The 18,650-nt window shown below is 45.7% G+C and overlaps 1 protein-coding gene across 6 annotated transcripts in view; it reads left to right on the top strand.

Moving 5' to 3' along the window:
- The window catches only part of heatr6 (HEAT repeat containing 6), a 47,767-nt gene that overhangs the window by 21,609 nt on the left and 7,508 nt on the right, over positions 1-18,650 (top strand). For 5 of the 6 annotated variants that reach the window (XR_016484068.1, XM_036989425.2, XM_036989426.2 and 2 more), the window contains 7 exons: positions 3,609-3,815; positions 4,986-5,085; positions 5,167-5,522; positions 7,540-7,662; positions 7,746-7,832; positions 9,903-10,037; positions 17,953-18,075. Coding sequence is in view for 4 of the 6 variants with exons in the window: in XM_036989425.2 (XP_036845320.2) it covers positions 3,609-3,815; positions 4,986-5,085; positions 5,167-5,522; positions 7,540-7,662; positions 7,746-7,832; positions 9,903-10,037; positions 17,953-18,075 (1,131 nt within the window). In the remaining 2 variants the exon portion in view is untranslated. Of the gene's footprint in view, positions 1-3,608; positions 3,816-4,985; positions 5,086-5,166; positions 5,523-7,539; positions 7,663-7,745; positions 7,833-9,902; positions 10,081-17,952; positions 18,076-18,650 lie in introns of all 6 variants that reach the window. The other variant, XR_016484069.1, reaches the window with a different exon arrangement.

Below are 18,650 nucleotides of genomic sequence, written 5' to 3'. Positions count from 1 at the left end.
TCTCTCCCTCTAGGTGTGTGTGTGGGACGCTGGTCTCCCTCCTTTCAGGTGTGTGAGACGCTGGTCTCTCCCCCTCCGGGTGTGTGTGAGACGCTGGTCTCTCCCCCTCCAGGTGTGTGTGTGACGCGGGTCTCTCTCCCTCCAGGTGCATGTTTGTGTAATGCTGGTCTCTCTCCCTCCAGGTGTGTGTGAGGCTGTTCTCTCTCTCCCTCCAGGTGTGTGTAAGGCTGGTCTCTCTCCCTCCAGGTGTGTGTGACGCTGGTCTCTCCCCCTCCAGGTGTGTGAGAGACGCTGGTCTCTCCCCCTCCAGGTGTGTGTGTGAGACGCTGGTCTCTCTCCCTCCAGGTGTGTGTGTGAGATGCTGGTCTCTCTCCCTCCAGGTGTGTGTTTGTGAGACGCTGGTCTCTCTCCCTCCAGGTGTGTGTTTGTGAGACGCTGGTCTCTCTCCCTCCAGGTGTGTGTTTGTGAGACGCTGGTCTCTCTCCCTCCAGGTGTGTGTTTGTGAGACGCTGGTCTCTCTCCCTACAGGTGTGTGAGAGACGCTGGTCTCTCTCCCTCCAGGTGTGTGTGTGTGAGACGCTGGTCTCTCTCCCTCCAGGTGTGTGTGTGTGTGAGACGCTGGTCTCTCTCCTTCCAGGTGTGTGTTTGTGAGACGCTGGTCTCTCTCCCTCCAGGTGTGTGTTTGTGAGACGCTGGTCTCTCTCCCTCCAGGTGTGTGTTTGTGAGACGCTGGTCTCTCTCCCTCCAGGTGTGTGTTTGTGAGACGCTGGTCTCTCTCCCTACAGGTGTGTTTGTGAGACGCTGGTCTCTCTCCCTACAGGTGTGTGTGTGTGTGAGACGCTGGTCTCTCTCCCTCCAGGTGTGTGTGAGACGCTGGTCTCTCTCCCTCCAGGTGTGTGTGAGACGCTGGTCTCTCTCCCTCTAGGTGTGTGTGTGGGACGCTGGTCTCTCCCTCCAGGTGTGTGTGTGACGCTGGTCTCTCTCCCTCCAGGTGTGTTAGAGACGCGGGTCTCTCTCCCTCCAGGTGCGTGTTTGTGTACTGCTGGTCTCTCTCCCTCCAGGTGTGTGTGAGGCTGGTCTCTCTCCCTCCAGGTGTGTGTGAGGCTGGTCTCTCTCCCTCCAGGTGCATGTGTAATGCTGGTCTCTCCCTCCAGGTGTGTGTAATGCTGGTCTCTCTCCCTCCAGATGTGTGTGTGTGAGACGCTGGTCTCTCTCCCTCCAGGTGTGTGTGTGAGAGATGCTGGTCTCTCTCCCTCTAGGTGTGTGTGAGAGATGCTGGTCTCTCTCCCTCTAGGTGTGTGTGTGGGACGCTGGTTTCTCTCCCTCCAGGTGTGTGTGAGACGCTGGTCTCTCTCCCTCTAGGTGTGTGTGAGACGCTGGTCTCTCTCCCTCCAGGTGTGTGTGTGACGCTGGTCTCTCCCTCCAGGTGTGCTAGCGACGCGTAATGCTGGTCTCTCTCCCTCCAGGTGTGTGTTTGTGAGACGCTGGTCTCTCTCCTTCCAGGTGTGTGTTTGTGAGACGCTGGTCTCTCTCCCTCCAGGTGTGTGTTTGTGAAACGCTGGTCTCTCTCCCTCCAGGTGTGTGTTTGTGAGACGCTGGTCTCTCTCCCTCCAGGTGTGTGTTTGTGTGAGATGCTGGTCTCTCTCCTTCCAGGTGTGTGTGTGTGGGACGCTGGTCTCTCTCCCTCCAGGTGTGTGTGTGTGTGAGACGCTGGTCTCTCTCCCTCCAGGTGTGTGTGAGACGCTGGTCTCTCTCCCTCCAGGTGTGTGTGAGACGCTGGTCTCTCTCCCTCTAGGTGTGTGTGTGGGACGCTGGTCTCTCCCTCCAGGTGTGTGTGTGACGCTGGTCTCTCTCCCTCCAGGTGTGTTAGAGACGCGGGTCTCTCTCCCTCCAGGTGCGTGTTTGTGTAATGCTGGTCTCTCTCCCTCCAGGTGTGTGTGAGGCTGGTCTCTCTCCCTCCAGGTGTGTGTGAGGCTGGTCTCTCTCCCTCCAGGTGCATGTGTAATGCTGGTCTCTCCCTCCAGGTGTGTGTAATGCTGGTCTCTCTCCCTCCAGATGTGTGTGTGTGAGACGCTGGTCTCTCTCCCTCCATGTGTGTGTGTGAGACGCTGGTCTCTTTCCCTCCAGGTGTGTGTGTGAGAGATGCTGGTCTCTCTCCCTCTAGGTGTGTGTGAGAGATGCTGGTCTCTCTCCCTCTAGGTGTGTGTGTGGGACGCTGGTTTCTCTCCCTCCAGGTGTGTGTGAGACGCTGGTCTCTCTCCCTCCAGGTGTGTGTGAGACGCTGGTCTCTCTCCCTCCAGGTGTGTGTGTGACGCTGGTCTCTCCCTCCAGGTGTGCTAGCGACGCGTAATGCTGGTCTCTCTCCCTCCAGGTGTGTGTTTGTGAGACGCTGGTCTCTCTCCTTCCAGGTGTGTGTTTGTGAGACGCTGGTCTCTCTCCCTCCAGGTGTGTGTTTGTGAAACGCTGGTCTCTCTCCCTCCAGGTGTGTGTTTGTGAGACGCTGGTCTCTCTCCCTCCAGGTGTGTGTTTGTGTGAGATGCTGGTCTCTCTCCTTCCAGGTGTGTGTGTGTGGGACGCTGGTCTCTCTCCCTCCAGGTGTGTGTGTGACGCTGGTCTCTCTCCCTTCAGGTGTGTGTTAGAGACGCGGGTCTCTCTCCCTCCAGGTGCGTGTTCGTGTAATGCTGGTCTCTCTCCCTCCAGGTGTGTGTGAGGCTGGTCTCTCTCCCTCCAGGTGCATGTGTAATGTTGGTCTCTCCCTCCAGGTGTGTTTGAGGCTGGTCTCTCTCCCTCCAAGTGTGTGAGACGCTGGTCTCTCTCCCTCCAGATGTGTGTGTGTGAGACGCTGGTCTCTCCCTCCATGTGTGTGTGTGAGACGCTGGTCTCTCTCCTTCCAGGTGTGTGTTTGTGAGACGCTGGTCTCCTTCCAGGTGTGTGTTTGTGAGACGCTGGTCTCTCTCCCTTCAGGTGTGTGTTTGTGAGACGCTGGTCTCTCTCCCTCCAGGTGTGTGTTTGTGAGACGCTGGTCTCTCTCCCTCCAGGTGTGTGTTTGTGAGACGCTGGTCTCTCTCCTTACAGGTGTGTTTGTGAGACGCTGGTCTCTCTCCCTCCAGGTGTGTGTGTGAGACGCTGGTCTCTCTCCCTCTAGGTGTGTGTGTGTGTGAGACGCTGGTCTCTCTCCCTCCAGGTGTGTGTGAGACGCTGGTCTCTCTCCCTCTAGGCGTGTGTGTGGGACGCTGGTCTCTCTCCCTCTAGGTGTGTGTGTGGGACGCTGGTCTCTCTTCCTCCAGGTGTGTGTGTGACGCTGGTCTCTCTCCCTCCAGGTGTGTGTGTGTGAGACGCTGGTCTCTCTCCCTCCGTGTGTGTGTGAGACGCTGGTCTCTTTCCCTCCAGGTGTGTGTGTGTGAGACGCTGGTCTCTCTCCCTCTAGGTGTGTGTGTGAGACGCTGGTCTCTCTCCCTCCAGGTGTGTGTGAGACGCTGGTCTCTCTCCCTCCAGGTGTGTGTGTGACGCTGGTCTCTCTCCCTCCAGGTGTGTTAGAGACGCGTAATGCTGGTCTCTCTCCCTCCAGGTGTGTTAGAGACGCGTAATGCTGGTCTCTCTCCCTCCAGGTGCGTGCGTGTGCACTCCAGGTGGTGTCTGCATTGCTAGATGGTTCCCGTCAGTTCCTGGGCGTGGCTGAAGACTTGGCTCCAGCCAGAACCTCGTACACTCCATTCTCCTTCTCCCTCGCCACCGCCGTCCGCGAGCTACACCGCTCGCTCTCCCTCGCTCTGCTGGCCGAGGCCTCTGCTCACACGCTCACTCAGATCATCAAGGTGACTCACTCACTCACTCACTCACTCAGATCATCAAGGTGACTCACTCAGATCATCAAGGTGACTCACTCACTCACTCAGATCATCAAGGTGACTCACTCAGATCATCAAGGTGACTCACTCAGATCATCAAGGTGACTCACTCAGATCATCAAGGTGACTCACTCAGATCATCAAGGTGACTCACTCAGATCATCAAGGTGACTCACTCAGATCATCAAGGTGACTCACTCAGATCATCAAGGTGACTCACTCAGATCATCAAGGTGACTCACTCAGATCATCAAGGTGACTCACTCAGATCATCAAGGTGACTCACTCAGATCATCAAGGTGACTCACTCAGATCATCAAGGTGACTCACTCAGATCATCAAGGTGACTCACTCAGATCATCAAGGTGACTCACTCAGATCATCAATGTGACTCACTCAGATCATCAAGGTGACTCACTCAGATCATCAAGGTGACTCACTCAGATCATCAAGGTGACTCACTCAGATCATCAAGGTGACTCACTCACTCACTCAGATCATCAAGGTGACTCACTCACTCACTCAGATCATCAAGGTGACTCACTCAGATCATCAAGGTGACTCACTCAGATCATCAAGGTGACTCACTCAGATCATCAAGGTGACTCACTCAGATCATCAAGGTGACTCACTCAGATCATCAAGGTGACTCACTCAGATCATCAAGGTGACTCACTCAGATCATCAAGGTGACTCACTCAGATCATCAAGGTGACTCACTCACTCAGATCATCAAGGTGACTCACTCACTCAGATCATCAAGGTGACTGACTCACTCAGATCATCAAGGTGACTGACTCACTCAGATTGTCAAGGTGACTCACTCACTCAGATTGTCAAGGTGACTCACTCACTCAGATTGTCAAGGTGACTCACTCACTCAGATTGTCAAGGTGACTCACTCACTCAGATTGTCAAGGTGACTCACTCACTCAGATTGTCAAGGTGACTCACTCACTCATTCAGATCGTCAAGGTGACACACTCACTCACTCAGATCGTCAAGGTGACTCACTCACTCAGATCGTCAAGGTGACTCACTCAGATCGTCGAGGTCAAGGGGATTCTCACACATTACTCCACACTGATAATCTGTGACCGTTTGACCTGTGTGTGTGTGTGTGTGTGTGTGTTTCAGTGCCTGGCTCACCTGGTGTGTAATGCTCCCTATAACCGCCTGAGACCCGGCCTGCTCAGCCCGCTGTGGAGACAGATACAACCCTACCTCCGACACAGAGGTACACACCACACACACACACACACACACCTACCTCTGGCACCAGTCTGTGTGTTCTTACAGACTTTGTGTTCTCTCCTAGACGTGAACGTGCGGGTGTCTGTTCTGACACTGTATGGAGCATTAGTGTCGACCCAAGCCCCTCTTTCTGAGATACAGCTACTCCTTACACACACCTCGCAGGAGATGGGGCTGAGCTGGAGGCAGAGGGAGGGCTTTTCCTCACCTCACACTCCACCCTCCCACAAATACCACAACTCTCACACACCTCGGGGCTCCCATACTCCAGGAGAGGAGGAGCCAGGCGTGCCCTGGCTGCTGCAGCTGTGTGTGTCGCTTGTCACTCAACCCAGAGACGACCAATCAGACAGCGAGGGTCCAGGAGGAGGAGGGGCTACAGCTCTAGAGCCCTCCCCAGTCCGCCTGGAGGCCTTACAGGTCAGAAAGACATTTCGCCTATTTAGTGTCGGTAGGTGATTAGTTCGTAGCTAGCTAGCGTCAGCAGATGGCTAGTTTGTAGCTAGCTAGCGTCAGTAGATGGTTAGTTTGTAGCTAGCTAGCGTCAGTAGATGGTTAGTTTGTAGCTAGCTAGCGTCAGCAGATGGTTAGTTTGTAGCTAGCTAGCGTCAGCAGATGGTTAGTTCGTAGCTAGCTAGCGTCAGCAGATGGTTAGTTTGTAGCTAGCTAGCGTCAGTAGATGGTTAGTTTGTAGCTAGCTAGCGTCAGCAGATGGTTAGTTTGTAGCTAGCTAGCGTCAGTAGATGGTTAGTTTGTAGCTAGCTAGCGTCAGTAGATGGTTAGTTTGTAGCGTCAGTAGATGGTTAGTTTGTAGCTAGCTAGCGTCAGTAGATGATTAGTTTGTAGCTAGCATCAGTAGATGATTAGTTTGTCGCTGGCTAGCGTCAGTAGATGGTTAGATTGTAGCTAGCTAGCATCAGTAGATGGTTAGTTTGTAGCTAGCTAGCGTCAGTAGATTATTAGTTCTTAGCTAGCTAGCGTCAGTAGATGGTTAGTTCGTAGCTAACTAGTGTCAGTTGATGGTTAGTTCGTAGCTAGCGTCAGTAGATGATTAGTTCGTAGCTAGCGTCAGTAGATGGTTAGTTCGTAGCTAGTGTAACAGTATAACTTTAGACCGTCCCCTCGCCCATACCCGGGCGTGAACCAGGGACCCTCTGCACACATCAACAACAGTCACCCACGAAGCATCGTTACCCATCGCACCAGGAAAGCCGCGGCCCTTGCAGAGCAAGGGGAACTACTACTTCAAGGTCTCAGAGCAAGTGACGTCACCGATTGAAACGCTATTTAGCGCGCACCACCGCTAACTAAGCTAGCCGTTTCACATCCGTTACACTAGCTAGCGTCAGTAGATGGTTAGTTCGTAGCTAGCTAGCGTCAGTAGATGGTTAGTTTGTAGCTAGCTAGCGTCAGTAGATGGTTAGTTTGTAGCTAGCTAGCGTCAGCGGATGGTTAGTTTGTAGCTAACTAGCGTCAGCGGATGGTTAGTTTGTAGCTAACTAGCGTCAGTAGATGGTTAGTTTGTAGCTAACTAGCGTCAGCGGATGGTTAGTTTGTAGCTAACTAGCGTCAGCGGATGGTTAGTTTGTAGCTAACTAGCGTCAGTAGATGGTTAGTTTGTAGCTAACTAGCGTCAGCGGATGGTTAGTTTGTAGCTAACTAGCGTCAGCGGATGGTTAGTTTGTAGCTAACTAGCGTCAGCAGATGGTTAGTTTGTAGCTAGCTAGCGTCAGCGGATGGTTAGTTTGTAGCTAACTAGCGTCAGCGGATGGTTAGTTTGTAGCTAACTAGCGTCAGTAGATGGTTAGTTTGTAGCTAACTAGCGTCAGCGGATGGTTAGTTTGTAGCTAACTAGCGTCAGCGGATGGTTAGTTTGTAGCTAACTAGCGTCAGCGGATGGTTAGTTTGTAGCTAACTAGCGTCAGCGGATGGTTAGTTTGTAGCTAACTAGCGTCAGCGGATGGTTAGTTTGTAGCTAACTAGCGTCAGCGGATGGTTAGTTTGTAGCTAACTAGCGTCAGTGGATGGTTAGTTTGTAGCTAACTAGCGTCAGTAGATGGTTAGTTTGTAGCTAACTAGCGTCAGCAGGTGGTTAGTTTGTAGCTAACTAGCGTCAGCAGGTGGTTAGTTCGTAGCTAACTAGCGTCAGCAGGTGGTTAGTTTGTAGCTAACTAGCGTCAGCGGATGGTTAGTTTGTAGCTAGCTAGCGTCAGCGGATGGTTAGTTTGTAGCTAGCTAGCGTCAGAGCTAAAATACCACCTTGCTGATGTATTATCTGTGAAGAATATTAACCTTGGAAGTTAGAGCACAACCACGGAATAAAAATTATTATTTTGTATTATTTCTTGGGACAATTTTCATGTTTTTTTTGGAACGGCCCGAAAGCAAGCATTTACCGGCTAATGGAAACCTGTGTGTGTGTGACTGTGACTGTTAGGTGCTAGCCCACCTGGTGCGTGGTTACTTCCCTCTGTGCCAGGCGTGTCTCTGTGAGCTGGGGCAGGTGAGCGCACGTTGCCTCCGAGAGACAGACCCCTCCATTCAACTACACGGAGCCAAGGTGACACACACTCATCAATGTGCAGTTTGTTTAATTTATTGAATAATGTGGAATAACGAGACAAACAACATCTCTCTCCGTAGTTACTAGAGGAATTGGGGACAGGTATCATCCAACAGTACAGACCAGACAACAGCCAGTCAGAGAGCTGCAGGGTCCCCATCTCACAGGTACACCTCTGTCTGGCCCTCTGCCACAACTGTCTGTCTGTTCCCTCAGGTCTGGAGGAAAAGCAAGTCATTTCACTACCCAAGAATAGCAAAGCATCATTTACTGGCTCAAATAGCTGACCAATCAGCCTGTTACCAACCCTTAATTTGACCAGATACAATGCTATTTCACATTAAACAAATTGACAACAGACTTTCAGCACGCTTATAGGGAAGGACACTCAACAAGCACAGCACTTACATAAATGACTGATGATTGGCTGAGAGAAAAACATTTTTAAAAGATTGTGGGGGCTGTGTTAGACTTCAGTGTGGGTTTTGACATTATTGATCATAGTCTGCTGCTGGAAAAACCTGTTATGAATTACATCCCCTGCTACAATGTGGAGTTGCCTGTCTAACGGAACACAGAGGGCAGGGTTGCCATGTCTGCGGTTTTCTTGAGTCCCGCAAAATCAGGCTAATTTGAAAACAATGTCGCGTCATGACAACTTTTTCCAGTTGTAGGTAGGACTATTTAACATGTCATAATGGAGACATCTGTTTACAACCCTTTTTCCATAAAACATATTAACTCACAAGCACTGATGCGCATCAAGAAATAACGGAGACAACAGGAAAACTACTTTAGGCGCTCTTGAGCGCATTAGAGTTTCGCTTGGAGGTGATTTGAACTGCATTCTAATGTTGACTACTTATGAAGCGAAGTGTTTTACGGATGCTCAGTTCTTGGGTCTTCAGTTTAGCGCAGTTTTGGAACTACCTTGCATGCATCTTTTGGGGGAAAATGTAGGCTACTGTAGCTTACCATTTGATACAATAATTATGTTGAAATGATATTACTGTAGCGTATACAAATCGTCTGTCCTCGGTTGCAACACTCACCACTGAGTTCCAAGCTGCCTCTGGAAGCAACGTCAGCACAAGAACTGTTCATCGGGTGCTTCTTGAAATGGGTTTCCATGGCCGAGCAGCCGCACACAAGCCTAAGATCACCATGCGCAATGCCAAGCGTTGGCTGGAGTGGTGTAAAGCTCGCCGCTGTTGGACTCTGGAGCAGTGGAAATGAGATCTGTGGAGTGATGAATCACGCTTGGCATAGTGCCAACTGTAAAGTTTGGTGGGGGAGGAATAGGGGTCATGGGCTGTTTTTCATGGTTCGGGCTAGGCCCCTTCGTTCAAGGGAAGGAAAATCTTAAGGCTACAGCATACAATAACATTCCAGATGATTCTCTGCTTCCACAGTATGGGGAAGGCCTGTTCCTGTTTCAGCATGACAATGCCCCCGTGCACAAAGTGAGGTCTATACATTGTTTTGTCGAGATCCAGGACTAATCGCCCAACATCAGTGACCGACCTCACTAATGCTCTTATGGCTGAATGGAAGTCCCTGCAGCAATGTACCAACATATAGTGGAAATCCTTCCCAGAAGAGTGGAGGCTGTTACAGCAGCAGAGCGGGGGGGACCAACTCCATGTTAATGGCCATGATTTTGGAATGAGATGTTCAACGAGCAGTTGGTGATGCAGTGTATGTTATGGTAGAGTAATAATGTATTATCTTGTATGTGATTGGACCCCAGGAAGAATAGCTGCTGCCTTGGCAGGAACTAATGGGCATCCCTAATAAACCCCAGGAAGAATAGCTGCTGCCTTGGCAGGAACTAATCGGGATCCCTAATAAACCCCAGGAAGAGTAGCTGCTGCCTTGGCAGGAACTAATGGGGATCCCTAATAAACCCCAGGAAGAGTAGCTGCTGCCTTGGCAGGAACTAATGGGGATCCATAATAAACCCCAGGAAGAGTAGCTGCTGCCTGTCCAATCACATACAATAGAATAATACATTATTACACACTACTACATGCATGACCAAAAGTATGTGGACAACTGTCTGGCTAACCTGTCTGTCGTTCTAACCTGTCTGTCTATCTGTCTAACATGTCTGCCTGTCTAGCCTGTCTGTCTGTCTAGCCTGTCTAAACTCTCTCGTTCTAAGCTGTCTAAACTGTCTGTCGTTCTAAACTGTCTGTCTGTCTAACGTGTCTTGTCTAATTGCGTGTGTGCTGCAGGTGGTCCAGTTCTGGGTGGATGTACTGAGTGGTCCGCTGAACGGAGCTCTTCAGAGTCATCAGCATCCTACTCTACAGACCAGCGCCTGTGACACCCTCTCCTCTATCCTGCCACAGGCCTTCACACAGCTACCTGTAGGTACCCTCTATCCTGCCACAGGCCTTCACACAGCTACCTGTACATACCCACACACACCTGCAAGATGAGACCGATGTCAAGACAGTGGAGGGCCATTGCTCAGTGTTTCTCCCTCCCTCTATATTCAGGAGAACTTGGCTCGGTCCTTGGCAGGCACTCAATTTCAAGCTGCTTTATTGGCATGAAAAACATTGTCATTATTGCCATAGCAACAATGTATACAATATACATTGTATTAAAATAAAGAAGAAGAAGAAGAATATAAAATAGTAATTAAGTTAAATAAATAACTACAATAAAATTGTAACAGTCAATAGTAGAAATGTATTTGTTATTTTTTTATTTAACTAGGCAAGTCAGTTAAGAACAAATTCTTATTTTCAATGATGGCCTAGGACCAGTGGGTTAACTGCCTGTTCAGGGGCAGAACAACAGATTTGTACCTTGTCAGCTCGGGAATTCAATCTTGCAACCTTCCAGGTTGCTAGTCCAACGCTCTAACCACTAGGCTACCTGCCGCCCCAATATAATGCATATAAAAGGCTAACCATTAAAATAGAACTAACTTGTAATGGTGAGGATGCCAGTTATATCAGTACTACAACTACCATCATCATTACTACCACCATCATCATCATCACTACCATCATTACTACCATCATCATCATTACTATCACTACCATCACCATCATTACTATCACTATGGTCACCATCATTACTACCACTACCACCATCATTACTATCACTACCGTCATCATCATTACTATCACTACCATCATCATCATTACTATCACAACCGGCATCATCATTACTATCACTACTGTCACCATCATTACTACCACTACCGTCACCATCATTACTACCACTGCCATCATCATTACTACTGTCATCATCATTACTACCATCATCATCATTACTATCACTACCGTCATCATCATTACTACCACTACCATCATCATCATTACTATCACTACCATCAGTACTATCACTACCGTCATCATCATTACTACCATCACCATCACTACTATTACTACCGTCATCATTACTACCGTCATCATCATTACCACTGTCACCATCATTACTACCACTACCATCATCATTACTACCACTACCATCATCATTAATATCATTACTTTCACTACCATCATCATTACTACCACTACCGTCATCATCACTTTCACTACCGTCACCATCATTACTACCACCTCCATCATAATTACTACCGTCATCATCATTACTATCAACAACGTCATCATCATTACTATCACTGTCATCATTATTACTACCATCATCATTACTATCATCATCATTACTACCATCATCATTACTATCAGTACCGTCATCATCATTACTACCGTCACCATCATTACTATCACTACCGTCATCATCATTAATACCACTACGTCATCATCAATACTATCATTACCGTCACCATCATTACTACCACTACCATCATCATTACTATTACTACCGTCATCATTACTACCACTACCATCATCATTACTACCATCATCATCATTACTATCACTACCGTCATCATCATTACTATCACTACCGTCATCATCATTACTATCACTACCATCACCATCATTACTACCACTACCATCATCATTACTATCAATACCATCACCATCATTACCATCACTACCGTCACCATCATTACTATCATTACAGTCATCATCATCACTACCACTACCATCATCATCATTACTACCGTCATCATCATTACTATCCCTACCATCATCATTACTACCACTACCGTCATCATCATTACTACCACTACCGTCATCATCATTACTACCACCTCCGTCATCATCATTACTATCACTGCCGTCATCATCATAACTATCACTACCGTCATCACCATTACTAATACTACCATCATCATCATTACTATCATTACCGTCATCATCATTACTACCACTACCGTCATCATCATTACTATCACTGCCGTCATCATCATTACTATCACTACCATCAGTACTATCACTACCGTCCTCATCATTACTATCACTACCGTCATCGTCATTACTATCACTACCGTCACCATCATTACTATAACTACCATCATCATTAATACCACTACCGTCATCATCAATACTATCATTACCGTCACCATCATTACTATCACTACCGTCATCATTACTATCATTACCGTCATCATCATTACTATCATTACAGTCATCATCATTACTATCACTACCGTCACCATCATTACTATCACTACCGTCACCATCATCACTACCACTACCATCATCATCATTACTATCATTACCGTCATCATCATTACTACCACTACCGTCATCATCATTACTACCACTGCCGTCATCATCATTACTATCACTACCATCAGTACTATCACTACCGTCCTCATCATTACTATCACTACCGTCATCATCATTACTATCACTACCGTCATCATCATTACTATCACTACCGTCACCATCATTACTATCAATACCGTCATCATTACTACCACTACCATCATCATTACTACCATCACCGTCATCATTACTACCGTCATCATCATTACTATCACTACCGTCATCATCATTACTATCACTACCGTCATCATTACTACCAATACCATCATCATTACTACCATCACCATCATTACTATCACTACCGTCATCATTACTACCGTCATCATCATTACTGTCACTACCATCATCATCCTTACTACCACTACCATCATCATTACTACCACTACCATCATCATTGCTATCAATACCATCATCATTGCTATCAATACCATCATCATCATTACTACCATCACCATCATTACTACCACTGCCATCATCATTACTACTGTCATCATCATTACTACCATCATCATCATTACTATCACTACCGTCATCATCATTACTACCACTACCATCATCATCATTACTATCACTACCATCAGTACTATCACTACCGTCATCATCATTACTACCATCACCATCACTACTATTACTACCGTCATCATTACTACCGTCACCATCATTACTACCACTACCATCATCATTACTACCACTACCATCATCATTAATATCATTACTTTCACTACCATCATCATTACTACCACTACCGTCATCATCACTTTCACTACCGTCACCATCATTACTACCACCTCCATCATAATTACTACCGTCATCATCATTACTATCAACAACGTCATCATCATTACTATCACTGTCATCATTATTACTACCATCATCATTACTATCATCATCATTACTACCATCATCATTACTATCAGTACCGTCATCATCATTACTACCGTCACCATCATTACTATCACTACCGTCATCATCATTAATACCACTACCGTCATCATCAATACTATCATTACCGTCACCATCATTACTACCACTACCATCATCATTACTATTACTACCGTCATCATTACTACCACTACCATCATCATTACTACCATCATCATCATTACTATCACTACCGTCATCATCATTACTATCACTACCGTCATCATCATTACTATCACTACCATCACCATCATTACTACCACTACCATCATCATTACTATCAATACCATCACCATCATTACCATCACTACCGTCACCATCATTACTATCATTACAGTCATCATCATCACTACCACTACCATCATCATCATTACTACCGTCATCATCATTACTATCCCTACCATCATCATTACTATCCCTACCATCATCATTACTACCACTACCGTCATCATCATTACTACCACTACCGTCATCATCATTACTACCACCTCCGTCATCATCATTACTATCACTGCCGTCATCATCATAACTATCACTACCGTCATCACCATTACTAATACTACCATCATCATCATTACTATCATTACCGTCATCATCATTACTACCACTACCGTCATCATCATTACTGTCACTGCCGTCATCATCATTACTATCACTACCATCAGTACTATCACTACCGTCCTCATCATTACTATCACTACCGTCATCGTCATTACTATCACTACCGTCACCATCATTACTATAACTACCATCATCATTAATACCACTACCGTCATCATCAATACTATCATTACCGTCACCATCATTACTATCACTACCGTCATCATTACTATCATTACCGTCATCATCATTACTATCATTACAGTCATCATCATTACTATCACTACCGTCACCATCATCACTACCACTACCATCATCATCATTACTATCATTACCGTCATCATCATTACTACCACTACCGTCATCATCATTACTACCACTGCCGTCATCATCATTACTATCACTACCATCAGTACTATCACTACCGTCCTCATCATTACTATCACTACCGTCATCATCATTACTATCACTACCGTCATCATCATTACTATCACTACCGTCACCATCATTACTATCAATACCGTCATCATTACTACCACTACCATCATCATTACTACCATCACCGTCATCATTACTACCGTCATCATCATTACTATCACTACCGTCATCATCATTACTATCACTACCGTCAACATCATTACTATCAATACCGTCATCATTACTACCAATACCATCATCATTACTACCATCACCATCATTACTATCACTACCGTCATCATTACTACCGTCATCATCATTACTGTCACTACCATCATCATCCTTACTACCACTACCATCATCATTACTACCACTACCATCATCATTGCTATCAATACCATCATCATCATTACTACCATCACCATCATTACTATCACTACCGTCATCATCATTACTATCACTACCATCATCATCATTACTATCACTACCATCACCATCATTACTACCACTACCATCATCATTACTATCATCATCATTACTATCAATACCGCCATCATCATTACTACCATCACCATCATACTATCACTACCTTCATCATCATCAAAACTATCATTACCGTCACCATCATTACTACCACTACCATCATCATTATTATCAATACCGTCGTCTTTACTACCACTGCCATCATTACTATCACTACCGTCATCATCATTACTACCATCATCATTACTATCACTACCGTCATCATCATTACTATCACTACCATCACCATCATTACTACCACTACCATTACTATCAATACTGTCATCATTACTACCACTACCATCATCATCATTACTACCGTCACCATCATTACTATCCCTACCACTACCATCATCATTACTATCAATAACGTCACCATCATTACTACCACAACCATCATCATTATTATCAATACCGTCATCATTACTACCACTACCATCATTACTATCACTACCGTCATCATCATTACTACTATCACTACCGTCATCATCATTACTACTATCACTACCGTCCTCATCATTACTATCACTACCGTCACCATCATTACTATCACTACCGTCATCATTACTACCGTCATCATCATTACTATCACTACCGTCATCATCATTACTATCACTACCATCACCATCATTACTACCACTACCATCATTGCTATCAATACCATCATCATCATTACTATCACTACCGTCATCATCATTACAATCACTACCATCATCATCATTACTATCACTACCATCACCATCATTACTACCACTACCATCATCATTACTATCATCATCATTACTATCAATACCGTCATCATCATTACTACCATCACCATCATACTATCACTACCTTCATCATCATCAATACTATCATTACCGTCACCATCATTACTACCACTACCATCATCATTATTATCAATACCGTCATCATTACTACCACTGCCATCATTACTATCACTACCGTCATCATCATTACTACCATCATTACTATCACTACCATCACCATCATTACTACCACTACCATTACTATCAATACTGTCATCATTACTACCACTACCATCATCATCATTACTACCGTCATCATCATTACTACCACTACCATTACTATCAATACTGTCATCATTACTACCACTACCATCATCATCATTACTACCGTCATCATCATTACTATCCCTACCGTCACCATCATTACTATCCCTACCACTACCATCATCATTATTATCAATACCGTCATCATTACTACCACTACCATCATTACTATCACTACCGTCATCATCATTACTACCATCATCATTACTATCACTACCATCATTACTATCACTACCGTCACCATCATTACTATCATTACCGTCATCATCATCACTACCACTACCATCATCATCATTACTACCGTCACCATCATTACTATCCCTACCACTACCATCATCATTACTATCAATAACGTCACCACCATTACTACCACTACCGTCACCATCATTACTACCACTACCATCATCATTACTACCATCATCATCATTACTATCACTACCGTCATCATCATTACTACCATCATCATCATCATCATCATTACTATCACTACCATCACCATCATCATTACTATCAATAACGTCACCATCATTACTATCACTACCGTCATCATTACTATCAATAACGTCACCATCATTACTATCAATAACGTCACCATCATTACTATCACTACCGTCACCATCATTACTATCACTACCATCATCATTACTATCACTACCGTCACCATCATTACTATCACTACCATCATCATCATTACTACCGTCATCATCATTACTATCACAACGATCATCATTACTATCACAACGATCATCATTACTATCACAACGATCATCATTACTATCACAACGATCATCATTACTATCACAACGGTCATCATCATTACTACCATCATCATCATTACTATCTCTACCATCATCATCATTGCTACCACTACCGTCACCATCATTACTATCACTACCGTCACCATCATTACTACCACTACCGTCATCATCATTACTACTAATACTACCGTCATCATCATTACTACTATCATTACCGTCATCATCATTACCATCACTACCATCATCATCATCATTACTACCACTACCATCATCATTACTACCACTACCATCATCATTACTACCATCATCATCAGTACTATCACTACCGTCATCATTACTATCATTACCATCATCATCATTACTATCATTACCGTCATCGTTACTATCGCTACCGTCACCGTCATCACTACCACTTCCATCATCATTACTACCATCATCATCATTACTATCATTACCATCATCATCATTACTACCACTACCGTCATCATCATTACTACCACTGCTGTCATCATCATTACTATCACTACCATCAGTACTATCACTACCGTCATCATTACTATCATTACCATCATCATCATTACTATCACTACCGTCACCATCACTACCACTACCACCATCATTACCACTACCATCACTACCACTACCATCATCATTTCTACCGTCACCATCATTACTATCACTACCGTCACCATCATTACTATCACTACCGTCACTATAATTACTATCACTACCATCATCATCATCATCATCATCATCATCACTACCACCGTCACCATCATTACTATCACTACCGTCACCACCATTACTACCACTACCATCATCATTACTACCACTACCATCATCACTACCCCTACCATCACTACCACTACCATCATCATTTCTACCACTACCATCATTACTATCACTACCGTCACCATCATTACTATCACTACCGTCACCATAATTACTATCACTACCATCATCATCATCATCATCACTACCACCATCATCATCATCATCACTACCACCATCATCATCATCATCATCACTACCACCATCATCATCATCATCATCACTACCGTCATTTTGGGGCTCAGCTCTTGGGTTTTAAGTGCTTTAAATTGCAGATTTGAATTTGGACTTGAATTCAGGTGTAGCTAAACATTTTATGATATTTTTGGTATTTTCATTGCCTCTCTCTCACTGTCTCTGTCTCTTTCTGTCTCGCTCGCTCTCTCTGTCTCGCTCGCTCTCTGTCTCGCTCTCTCTCTCTCTCTCTCTCTCTCTCTCTCTCTCTGTGTCTGTCTGTCTGTTTAGGAGAAGAGCCAGGTTCTGTGTGTAACAGTATTGTTGGGGCTGACCTACAGTGATAACTCTCTGGTGAAGGCTGCTGCAGTCAGAGCTCTGGGAGTCTACATTCTGTTCCCCTGTCTACGAGAGGTACATACACACTGGAATCAGAGCTGTGGTGTCACTGTAGACTGGTCTCACCACTGGACCAGACAGGCCACATCCCACTAGACCAGACAGGCCATATCCCACTAGACCAGACAGGCCACATCCCACTGGACCAGACAGGCCACATCCCACTGGACCAGACAGGCCACATCCCACTGGACCAGACAGGCCACATCCCACTGGACCAGACAGGCCACATCCCACTGGACCAGACAGGCCACATCCCACTGGACCAGACAGGCCACATCCCACTGGACCAGACAGGCCACATCCCACTAGACCAGACAGGCCACATCCCACTAGACCAGACAGGCCACATCCCACTAGACCAGACAGGCCACATCCCACTAGACCAGACAGGCCACATCCCACTAGACCAGACAGGCCACATCCCACAGGGACATTTAAAAGTGATAATCAAAAGTTTGAGGATTGTCAGAAATGATTTTAAACATTGTGTTTGGGTGGATTCTCCTGTGCGTTGGAACAATGAGGTAGGTAGGCTTGATGGAACAGGATTAGACTTAATCTGTCTTGGAAACGCTCTAACAATAATT

Source organism: Oncorhynchus mykiss, chromosome 10 (genome assembly GCF_057628025.1).
Source record: "Oncorhynchus mykiss isolate SJ-2025 chromosome 10, ASM5762802v1, whole genome shotgun sequence".
NCBI classification, from domain to species: domain Eukaryota; kingdom Metazoa; phylum Chordata; class Actinopteri; order Salmoniformes; family Salmonidae; genus Oncorhynchus; species Oncorhynchus mykiss.
This window is presented reverse-complemented; position numbering and strand designations above follow the sequence as displayed.